The sequence below is a fragment of the Onychomys torridus genome, chromosome 7 (assembly GCF_903995425.1).
Source record: "Onychomys torridus chromosome 7, mOncTor1.1, whole genome shotgun sequence".
NCBI lineage: Eukaryota > Metazoa > Chordata > Mammalia > Rodentia > Cricetidae > Onychomys > Onychomys torridus.
In genome coordinates this window covers 32180896-32193761 of record NC_050449.1, presented here as the reverse complement: position 1 = coordinate 32193761, position 12866 = coordinate 32180896, and the positions used below count along the sequence as shown (strand labels likewise).

The 12866-nt window shown below is 40.3% G+C and overlaps 1 protein-coding gene across 1 annotated transcript; it reads right to left on the bottom strand.

Annotated features, from left to right (window-relative positions):
- Positions 1 to 10020: 10020 nt before the first annotated feature.
- On the bottom strand, positions 10021 to 10965 carry LOC118587692 (olfactory receptor 145-like). The gene is given in 1 exon segment (XM_036193691.1): positions 10021 to 10965. A coding segment is annotated over 1 exon segment (945 nt).
- Positions 10966 to 12866: the final 1901 nt, after the last annotated feature.

Below are 12866 nucleotides of genomic sequence, written 5' to 3'. Positions count from 1 at the left end.
ATTCTTAGAGATTTTTTTTCATTTTGTCCATGATAGCCTTCCTTAGGTTTTTGCCAATTCTACATGGGATAGTTGTTTGTTCCTTATCTAGAACCTCTGCTGTTTGAGTGCTATAGTCCAGAACTTTCTCCTTTTTATGCACTACATATTGTTTTCTATTTTCCAATAACTTTACACAATAAAATTTAAAAAAATCAGCATTTTGTTCTGGGCCATTTAAATTTGTCTTATTTTGTTTTTGTTTTTTTATTTTAAAAGCTCAGTTATACATCTGTGTCAATGATGCATTAATGAATGAAAACACAGACTTCCTCTTAAAGGAACTTGACCAAGAGTGAGCCCAAATTTGAATTCTCCAATTTGCTCCCTGCGTCTTCTGTCTATTCCTAGATTATGGCTACTGGTCTAGTTGTAGTCTGTCTACTGTGTTTATCTATCTGCTGTCTGACTGACCTAATATCTCTTCCTAACAAAGGGCTTTGCTCTGTAGTTTTTGAACAACATAGAAAGGCTGGCATAAGAAAGAGATGAAGGATTGTTCACAGAGGCATGTAACAGAATTTTAAAGAGTAGAAGTCATTTTACTGGTTCCCCCCAACTCACTCAAAATAGTAAAAATAACCTCAAAGAGGCATTATCAAGCTACACCTGCACATTGTTTTCAAATTTTATGACAGATACTTATTTTGTAAGTTTTCTCCCAACATATTGGCTGCTTTTAGCAAATGACAATCACAAAACATACTTACACACATGTTACTCTGAGTCAGAGGCCTAGAAGAATAAATTTTGGTCATAGACTTAGAAAAATTAATAATCCAACATCAAAGTTATACATTAGCTTAAGCTGTAAAAGCTGAAGACAGAACATTCAAACCAAATATGGCAGCTTATAACATTGTTTTCTTAATTGCAGGTTAAATCAACAGCATGAATATACAACAAGATATCAGCCTTAGCTCTTAAGTGATCTCAAGATGTATAATTAACTTGGTTTGAAGTCCAGCAAAAGTCCATTCTCTTTGAATGTAAAATGTATTTTCATAAAATTGTATCACTATGTACATGTACACTATTAATGGGAAAGTCTACTTCATCAGTCACTATGACAACCAGTAGAGAGGGTCCTCAAAAATACTAAAAATAGTACTGCTACCGTCCCCTGTCCTGGGGACATCCACAAAAGTTCATGCAGGAACACACCTGCATAATAACCACTATTCTACAAAGAAAATGATGACAATGTGGAAATGTACTGAGACAGCAGTGTCAAGATTAGTGAGACCTGATACCTGATGAAGGGTTCCATTTCACTAAGACAGAAAAGGAGGCTTTCAACCCACACTGCCCTGAAATCTAATGCTTAGGATTCCTACTTTATTCTTATTAAAGGGATCCTATTATATGTATGTATACACTCCTATTTTTCAGATGACTCAACAATTTATCCTGTCCTCAAAAATAAGGCTTTTAACATATATGCCATTATGTGCATGAGTTTCAGGTATAATGACCTAGCTCCTATGACTTCTGGTTATCTTTACTTCTTGGGCGTAATTGCTTTGCAATGAGTGAATAAGTAAATTTAGTATAGAAAATGGTACAATTTCACCAATAAATTCCTTTCAAAATGAAGGTATATACATGTATATTTAAATGCTTTCTGAAATGGGAAGATACTAACTACATCCATTCCAAGTAGTAAATATATATATTTCCATAATTACTTTTTTGTTATTTATTATATTTGTGTTTTAATTTTACACATTAAATAAGTGATTATTCTAATACATTTATTGTAAATGTGACAGAAGTATATTTTTATTTATATTATAATTTGAATTGATCTTACAATTTTAAAATTAAATATGGTTTTCATAGATATATATGAATCTTAAATAGCCCTGAGTTAACTCCATATGTGTGTTAGCACAAATTCAACCAACTTAATTTTAATAATAGAAAAAACAAACAGCTATGATCAGTTGCTTGCATATATATTAGCAATGGCAGATGCTGGAACAATCCACAGGCCATCATCAACATTGAGAGGTTGTTAAGCCAGGAATAGTAGACATACCTACAATATCATTACTCAAGGGATTAATTTCATGGCCACCCTGGGCTACAAAATAAAATCCTGTCTCAATGAAAAACAAAACTAAAATAAGCAGTGGGAGGCTACTGAGTATCAGATACATACCGACTTCAGAAAGTTAAGTGAAAAAAACTGCTCTATTATATCTCTTGAAATGATATTAAACACAATATGTAGTGCTTTTAAAATGCATATCACTTATTTAATGTATACCACAGCAATTTTAATATTAGTTATAAGACTGAAAGGACAAGGACTCAAAACTTACAGAATCTGGACTCAAAACCTGACCATTTCCCCTGATCTTTCCATCTAACACAGTTAACTGAGGGGGAAGGGGGGACATGATCAAGGGACATCCAGCTAACTGCTGTTGCTGCCTTAATGACATCTAGTAACAACAAAGAAGCGCCATCTCTCCTAGTGGACATGAAAATGTTTGTTATTAAAATTCGTTGTTTCATCAGTTTTACTACAGATTGGTTATAAACGAACACGAACTCAGCTTCAGAATTCGGAGGAAGGAAGAAAAGGAAGTCCACTGTATGTTTGATATCACCTGAATTCTTATTGTGCTTCTTGACAATCATTCTTTTTTTCTTACAAGTAACTAATTCAACTTCATTTACTAATTATTCTTCACACTTTTATGCATGTTTTTCTGTTTCACCCTTTTCCATGGCATTCCTCTCTCTCCCAAATCATTCCAGACCATCATAAAGACTGTTCCCACATCTGAAACGCTCTGCGGCCCCTCCTTCTGCTTAGACGTTGAGCAGGCAATCTTGCCTTCAGTCAGGTCACCTGCCACCTCCAAAACAGCCCTTCCTACCAGCCAAACCAAGAGAAGGAGGCAGTGGTTATCAGTACAATTACATTTGTTCAAGACATTGTGTGTCATTTTTCTGACACAAACTCACAGAAACAAAAATTATTTTTTCACCATCTTACTAGTCTGTAGCATTCTGAGATCAGAGGCATCACAGCCATCTTCTCCTTTCTGCACAGCCATTATTTTTTTTTATTTTAATTCTTTTATCCTTTACAAGGAAGCTGTACAATGCAAACCCATGGGAGGGAAGGAGTCCGAAGAGTAGGCAAAAGAGTCAAAGACATACTTGCTCCCAGTTAGGATTCCCACAAAAACACCAACCTAAGAGCCACAACATTTACACAGAGGACCTGGTGCAGACCCCTGTAAGACACATGCTTGTCCCACTCAGGACCTGTGAGCCCATATGTGCCATTTAGTTGATTCAGTGGCTCGTGTTTCCTTGGGGTCTTCTGTCCCCTTCGATGCCTACAATCCTCCTGCCCCTCTTCTTCACTGAGCTACAAGGAGAGGGACCAGATGAAGAGCTCCAATTTAGACTCTTCACATACTATCTGGCTGTATTTTTAATGTTTGACTAAAGTGTACATATCTTGATAGCAATAATAAGATACATGCTCAGTTTACATTTGTTACTTCAATAAACTGCATCATTGTATGTGGTGGGTATTGTGTTCCCTGAAATATTGTGTGTTCCCCAAAATAAACGTATCTGGGGTCAGAGAACAGACAGCCACTAGAACAGAGCCAGAAATGGTGGCTAGAAAATGGGAAGAGTAAGCCATAACAGAAGCTGGGCGGTGGTGGTACACACCTTTAATCCCAGCACTTGGGAGGCAGAGCTAGCCGGATCTCTGAGTTCAAGGCCACTTTAGAAACAGCTAAGCATGGTGACCCACGCCTTTAATCCCAGGGAATGGGGGCAGAAAGAAAAAGGTATATAAGGCGTGAGGACCAGGAACTAAGGAGGAAAAAGCATGTAGTTAGTTAAGCTTTGGAGCAAGACAGTTCAGCTGAGAGCCACTGGGATGAGGATTCAGAAGCTTCCAACCTGAGGAAACAGGATCACCTGAGGAACTAGCAAGGTGAGATAGCTGTGGCTTGTTCTGCTTCTCTGATCTTCCAGCATTCACCCCAATAACTGGCCTCGGGTTTGAGTTTTATTAATAAGACCTTTTAAGATTCCTGTTACAATTATATGTAGAATTCTGAGAGAGAATGAACGCAGAATTTTTTTTCATTTTTCCTTATTAAGAATTTTCTACTTACTCTACATATCACCCACAGATCTCACCTCCTCCTTTCGCCCACCCCCAGCCCTCTCTCCCAACCACCCCATATCCCCACATCCCCCAAATCAAGGTCTCCCATTGAGGGAGTCAGCAGAGCCCAGCACACTAAGCCTAGGAAGGTCCATGCCCCTTCCCACTGCACCAAGGCTGAGCATGGTGTCACACCACAGGCACCAGATTCCCAAAAGCCTGCCCATGTACCAGGGATGGATCCCAATCCCCCTACCTGGGTTCCCCCTAAACATTTCAAGCCAAACAACCATCTTCATATCCAGAGGGCCTATTCCAGTCCCATGTGGGCTCCACAGCCACTAGTCTACAGTTCATGGGTTTCCACTAGTGTAGCCAGTCATCTCTGCACATCTTCCCATCATGATCTTGACATGTCCCCCCCCTCCACCCCACCACTATCACCAACCCCCACCTGCAGAATCCCTCCTCTCTCTCATCGATTGGATTCCCAGAGCTCAGCCTGGTACCTGGCTGTGGATCTCTGAATCTGCCTCCATCTGTCACTGGATAAAGGCTCTATGATGATGGTTAGGGTATTCACTAGACTGGTCACCAGAGTCCAGGCACCCTCTGGACCACTGCCAGCAGTTCCAGGTGGGGTCATCCTTGTGGATTCCTGAGAGGATCCCCAGCACCCTGCCTCTTCCTATTTACATGATGTCCTCATCTATCATGGTATCTTCCTCCCTGCCCTCCCACTCTGTCCCTGTTCTAGCTTGACCCTCTCATTTCCCTATGTTCTCATCCCCCACTCCTCGCCCTCTACCCTCCCCACAAACCCAGTCCACTCATGTAGATCTCATCCACCTCTCTTTCTTTGGGTCATCCAAGTGTCCCTCCTAGGGTCTTACCCTGTTAGCTAGCAGGGGGTTGCAGTCTGGCCATCTCTTCCCTCACATCTAGTATCCACTTATGAGTGAGTACATACTATGTTTATCCTTCTGAGTCTGGGTTACCTCACTTAGGATGATATTTCTAGTTCCATACATTTGCCTGCAAATTTCATTATAACATTGTTTTTTACTGCTGAGTAGTACTCCATTGTGCATATGTGCCGAAAAATAGAAATTATTAAAGGAAAAAAACTTACTGTTCTGCATAAGCCCCAGGTTCCAAACAGGCAGCTCATGCACTCAGGACAGGTCCGGGTCCCACTGCCTGGGTGTCTCCCAAAGAGTTCAAGCTATTCAACTGTCTCACTTATCCAGAGGGCCTGATCCAGTTGGGGGCTCCTCAGCTTTTGGTTCATAGTTCATGTGTTTCCATTAGTTTGGCTACTTGCCCCTGTGCTTTCACCAGTCTTTGTTTCTGGTACATGGACAGGCTTCTGGGAATCCAGTGCCTGTGGTGTGATGCCTTGCACAGCCTTGGTGCAGTGGGAAGGGGCTTGGAACTGTGTAGGTGCAGGGTGCCGGGCTCTGTTGACTCTCCATGGGAGACCTTGATTTGGGGAATGTGGGGATTCAGGGTGGCTTGGAAGAGAGGGCTGAGGGGTGGGAGGAGGGAGAAGGGGTAATCTGTGGGTGGTATGTAGAGTGAGTAGAAAATTTCTTAATAAAGTCAACCTCTCCCTATTTGCAGATGACATGATTGTATACATGAGTGACCCCAAAAATTCAACCAAGGAACTGATACAGCTAATAAAAACCTTCAGCAACATAGCAGGATACAAAATCAACTCAAAAAAATCAGTAGCCCTCCTATATACAATAGACAAACAGGCTGAGAAGGAAATCAGAGATACATCACCCTTTACAATAGCCACAAATGAAATAAAATACCTTGGGGTTACTCTAACTAAGCATGTGAAGGACCTCTATGACAACTTTAAGTCCCTAAAAAAAGAACTTGAAGAAGATGTCAGAAAATGGAAAGATCTCCCATGCTCATGGATAGGCAGGATTAATATAGTAAAAATGGCGATTTTACCAAAAGCAATCTATAGATTCAACGCAATCCCCATTAAATTACCAACAAAATTCTTCACAGATCTGGAAAGAATAACACTCAACTTCATATGGAAAAACAAAAAACCCAGGAAAGCCAAAAGAATCCTGTACAATAAAACAACCTCTGGAGGCATCACCCCTGACCTCAAGCTCTACTATAGAGGTACCATAATAAAGACAGCTTGGTACTGGCATAAAAACCAACATGTGGACCAATGGAATTGAACTGAAGACCCTGACATTAACCCGGACACCTATGAACATATAATTTTTGACAAAGAAGCCAAAAATGTACAATGGAAAAAAGAAAGCATCTTCAACAAATGGTGCTGGCATAACTGGATGTCAATGTGTAGAAGGCTGCAAATAGATCCATATCTGTCACCATGTACAAAACTTAAGTCCAAGTGGATCAAAGACCTCAACATAAATCCAGTTACTCTGAACCTGATAGAAGAGAAAGTAGGAAGTACTCTTGAATGCACTGGCACCAGATATCACTTTCTAAATATAACACCAGTAACACAGACACTGAGAGAAACAATCAATCAATGGGACCTGTTGAAACTGAGAAGCTTTTGAAGAGCAAAGGACACGGTCAACAAGACAAAGCGACAGCCTACAGAATGGGAATAGGTCTTCACAAACCCCACATCTGACAGAGGGCTGATATCCAGAATATATAAAGAACTCAAGAAATTAGACATCAAAATGCCCAACAGTCCAATTAAGAAATGGGCTATAGAAGTAAACAGAGAATTCTTAACAGAGGAAGCTCAAATGGCTGAAAGACATTTAAGGAATTGCTCAACATCCCTAATTATCTGGGAAATACAAATCAAAACGTCTCTTAGATATCACCTTACACCTGTCAGAATGGCTAAGATCAAAAACACAGAAGACAGCTTATGCTGGAGAGGATGTGGAGCAAGGGGAACTCTCCTCCACTGCTGGTGGGAAGGCAAGCTCGTACAGCCAATTTGGAAATCAATATGGCACTTCCTTAGAAAATTGGGAGTCCATCTTCCCCAAGACCCAGCTATAGCACTCTTGGACATTTACCCAAGGAATGCTCAATCATACCACAAGGGCATTTGCTCGGCTATGTTCATATCAGCATTGTTTGTAATAGCCAGAACCTGGAAACAACCTAGATGCCCTTCAACTGAAGAATGGATAAAGAAAATATGGTACATATACACAATGGAGTACTACTCAGCAGAGAAAAACAATGACATCATGAGGTTTGCAGGCAAAGGGATGGATCTAGAAAAAATCATCCTGAGTGAGGTAACCCAGACTCAGAAGGACAAACACAGTATGTATTCACTCATAGGAGGATAGTACATGTAAAACAAAGATGACTAGATTGCTACACAACTCCAGGGAGGCTACCTAGAAAACGGGACCCTAGGAAAGACCCAGGGATCACCCAATGACAGAGAAATGGATGTGATCTACATGAACAACCTGGATGACAGTGGGAGTAATGAAGGGCAAGATTTGAGGGAAAGAAAGCTTAGGGGAGCAGGAGATCCCAGCTGGATCAAGAACAGAAAGGGAGAACGAGGAATAACAGACCATGATAAATGAAGACCACATAAGAACAGGTATAGGCAGAGTGCTAGAGAGGTCCCTAGAAATCCACAATGATATATCCTCTGCAGACTGCTGGCAATATTCAAGAGAAAGCCTGATCTGACCTAGTCTAGTGATCAGATGACTAAACACCCTAACAGTCATCTTGGAACTCTCATTCAATAACTGATGGAAGTGGATGCAGAGATCCTCAGCCAGGCCCCAGGTGGAGCTCCAGGTGTCCAACTGTCAAGAAGGAGGAGGGACTGCAAGAGCATGAATTGTTTAATCCAAGATTGCAAAAAGCACAGGGACAAATAACCAATCGAAAGAAAGCATATGAATTATGAACCAACGGCTGTGGAGCCCCCAGCTGGATCAGGCCCTCTGGATAAGTGAGACAATTGAATAGCTTGATCTGTTTGGGAGGCAGTCAGGCTGTGGGACCAGGACCTGTCCTTAATGTATGAGCTGGCTGTTTGGAACCTTGGGCTTACACAGGGATACATGCTCAGTCTGCAAGGAGGGGACTGGACCTGCCTGTACTGAATCCACCAGGTTTAAATGAATCCCCAGGGGTGTCTTGGTCCTGGAGGACATGGGAATGGAGCAGAGGGCCTGCAGGGAAGGTGGGCATGGGGACGGGAGTGGGGAGGACAGGTGAACCCATGGCTGATGTATAAAATTAAAACACATAATAGAAAAATAAAATTTCTTAATAAGAAAAATGGAAAAAGCTGACTGCTAATAAATTAAGGTTATATGATTTATTTAAGTAAAAGAGAAAATCCCTCTACCAATAATTATTAAATTTGCTTAGTTAGATTCTTCTCATTGAAGACATAAAAGGTCCATATATTCACATACTTGCCATCAAGACCATGAGGGGAAAACATGATATAGGTACCCTTTAGCCTGAATGATCTAAAGAGTTTCATTTTCAATCTTCAAGCATTTGAATTACAACAAACTCTTCCATCATCTGCTCTTTCCAAAACTGATTTAAGACTAAGGAGGAAAGATCAGAGTGAAAAGGGCATTTCCCCTCCTTATTTGTACATTCAAAGAAACAAAGGACATTTTGAAATGAACTCTACTACAAAGATCCCCAGAAGGCTACTAACTGAATAAATGAGACACTATCTCTAAAACTGATAAAATTTTTATCTCAATGGTACAGCTATATAAGACTTCTAGATGTACCCTAGTCAAAGATCTCACAGCTGTGGTTAAGATATTGATCAGTTGAAGAATACTTGCCTAGCATGCAAAAGGGCATGAATATTATTCCTCAAACACATAAACTGCAAAGATATTCAAAATATATATGTAAAGATCTCATGACCTTTTTGTTTCTGAGTATAATATCATCCATTGCTTTGTTCTTAAATCCTTGTGATTTCTACCACCTCCACACAAGTCACCTAAGGAAGACATAGAATCTCATCTCAATGGCTCGCTCATTTCTTGGCTGGCAGTTTACATGTGACCCCACAATGTAGACATTGGACACAGAGAGAAGCCAATTCCCACCCCCACTGCCAACCACTCCAATGCCAGCCAGTCAGCAACAGGATGGCTAGTGACCAGTTGGACTGGTTCTTCTAGGGCACATGGGAATTGGAAGGCCCTCTCCCTCCCCATTTCTGAATGGAGGACAAGTGGAACTACACACCAGACTCCTATCTCCAGGCCCTCATGAACACCAAGAGCAACCTTGGTGCACACTCAGGACTCCTCAGAGCTTGCTTTCAGCCCCAAACTGATCCTGGTCCAGAAACACTCAGGAGCTAACAAATGCCTTGTCAGAAAAGAAAAAAATCCTTTTGATTTCTAAGCCTAGAGTGTACTGTACTAGTAGACATCTGCACAAATGTGTTCTTCAACTTTCAATACTGACAAAACAAACATATGATTTTAGAAAATTATAGAATAAACTATGCATTCTACCCTGAAAGAATGATGAGTTAACCAGTTTTCACTCTTTACCTCTGAAATTTACTTGATATTTAACTTAATTTTAAATAATGTTAATGCTATACTGTCCTCACCATTGGGTGTTATTATTATTATTATTATTATTATTATTATTATTATTTTATTTGTTGTAGCCATTGAAGTTTTTCAATATTGTGGAACAAATCCAGGACTCCATACATGTAAGCAAATGCTCTGCAAATGAGCTGGTCCTCTGGTCCTCTCTGAACTGTTAACCTCATGTGTCCTAAGATTTACTTCCATAACAAATACAGATTCTACTTAGGCAAACATACTTTTCTTCAAAGTTTTTCTCAGGGCAATGTGGACATCCTTATTCCTTATACTGTAGATAAAAGGATTCAGCATTGGACCCACAATGGTATAAAAAATGGTAGATACTTTATCTTCATCCACAGATGCACTAGAAGGTTTAAGATACATGAACGCTGCTGCTCCAAAGAAAAAAGAAACAGCTATTACATGGGAGCCACAGGTACTGAAGGCTTTTGACCTACCCTCTGCAGAATGGATTCTGAGAATGTTGGAAAGGATCAAGGTGTAAGAAATAAAGATAGTCAGGCTGGGCACTGTTACATTGATACCCACAACAATGAAAACCAACAACTCATTGATGGTAGTACTTGTGCAGGAGAGCTTCAGGAGAGGAAATATGTCACATAAATACTGATTGATGATGTTGCCATCACAGAAGATGAGTCTCAGCATGCTACCAGTATGGGCCATGGCTTCCACAAACCCCATAACATATGCACCCATCATCATCAAGTGGCAAACCTTATAGGACATGGTGACCTGGTAAAGCAGGGGCTTACAGATGGCAGCATATCTGTCATAAGCCATAGCTGTCAAAATGTAGCTTTCATCAATAACAAAGAAGCAGAAGAAAAAGAGCTGAGTCATGCACTCAGCATGGGAGATGATGTTCTGCTTCACAAAACTCACCAGCATTTTGGGGATTATGACAGAGGAGTAACAGAGATCTGTGAAGGCAAGGTTGAAGAGAAAGTAATACATAGGGGTGTGCAGGTGAGGGTTCAAAATAATCAGAACGATCAAGCCCAGGTTCCCCACCATGGAGACCACATAGATTCCCAAGAAGAGGAAGAAGAGAGGCAGCTGGAGCCCTGGCTGCTGTGTCAAGCCCAGCAGGATGAACTCCTTCACTGAAGAGTCATTACCTAAGGCCATTCTTCTCTAGGTCATATCTGTGAAAACAGTAACATTAAATAGTGACATTAAAATGAAACCCATCCCTCTCCCACCTACCCCATTAGAATGAGACTAAGAACCAGAGTCAATTGATAAAATCAAGCACACACTTCTCTGTGCCTCTGTTTTGTACAATTAGAGTTCATGTATAGAAAGAACCACAAATAAATGGAAGGCCATTTCTTTGAGAATAATATTCAGGTCACCAATGACTACTCTTGGGTCTGTAGCATCTCTGTTCTTCTATCTCTTCACTCACCTCCATATTCAGGCTCAGTGGTCATCTCAAAAGGTAAGAGACAAGGCACATCAAAGACTCACTGGATTACTCAGAGGTGGATTGGAAGGAAAAAATGATGCATCCAGTTCATTGCTTACCTTTGTGCATGGGGAACTCACAAGTCACCTTAGTAACTTTTCTACTCTGCTCTCATAGAGGAGCAAGTACACATGTCTCAGATGAGCTGTGAGGTGGATAGTCTAGAAACAATGTTGTTTGCTGTTGTTACTAGGTTTGGCTTTTTCATGATGAGGGTAATTCATTTTGAACTGAGTAATCCAGACCCCTCATTCTTCTTGATTCTGGAAAACCAGGAGCTCTAGTTTATGATTTCCAGTGATGACTTTACCCAGAATTTCTTCTTTATCCCAGAGGTTGCTAAATAATGTCTACTGATGTCACAAGAGTAATGGTAATGACCCAAGAGGGTTTTAAGAGTTTGTACTCTTAGGGACCTAATTAAAAATTGAAAAGATTATGTTTACCAGACATTTTCCCCTAGAGATCAGGCTTTGTTGCCATGGTGCTTACAAACTAGTTGAAGAATAATGACATTTGCTTATTGGAGGTATACACTATTGTTTATTTTGTTGTTATTGTATGAAAATTGTATGCACATATACAATGAATTTTGATGTAGTTCATCCTTGATTTTTTTCTCCTCCGATTTTCTTCATGCTCCTTCCACTATTCCTTCCTAGCTTCATCTCTTCTTTTCAATTTCTTTAACCCACTGACTCCACTTGTCACTACCTGTATTATATGAGTATAGAGTCATCTACTTGAGAGTAGGTAGCCTCTTAGGGGCTGCATCCTTGAAATTAATCATGTTTCCCACATGGGAAACCAGCCATTAACTGCCAATAGTTCCTCAGCTAAAGGTAAATTTCATTACCATGCCTCCCCTTACGTTCTTGAATTTTTCATGCTTGATTTTACAGGGATTTTATGCATAGTGTTATAACAATTGAGAGGTCCTAGAGCACATCTTGAAAATATTGTTTTGATGTAGTCATTTATCACTTGTGGCTCTTACAATCTTCCTATCCCTACTTTCTTTATGATCCCTGAGCCTTGGGAAAAGGAGTATGATGTGGAGTTCCATTTTGAAATGAGCATTCACAGTCTCTTCTTCTCTACCTGTTGAGCAGCTGTAGATATGTTTTAATCACCATCTACTGCTAAAAGAAACATCTCTGATAAAGGCTGAGATATGCACTAATCTGTGGACATAATGGAAAGTCATTAGGAGTCAGTTTACTAGTATATCTTTAGCAGAAAAACAGTCATAAATACTTCCCTCATGCCTATGACCCTTCTAGCTTCAGTGGTTGGCTTCAGGAACCATGCTAGAAATGAGTTTTGTCTGTGGAGCAAGACTGAAATCCAATCCAAAAATGGTGGTTGGTTGATTATTCCTACATTTATGACAATATTGTACAAGTGGGTATATCCTGTCAGGTAGCTCTCATGATTCAAACCTCAGTGAAATTGATTATTGCATTTCTCATTTGATAGCATGTGCAGACATTCGTCACTATAAAAACTAAACCTTACCAGATTCCCCTCCCAACTTCTTACATAAGACAAGACCAACTTTCAAATAGTGATACAT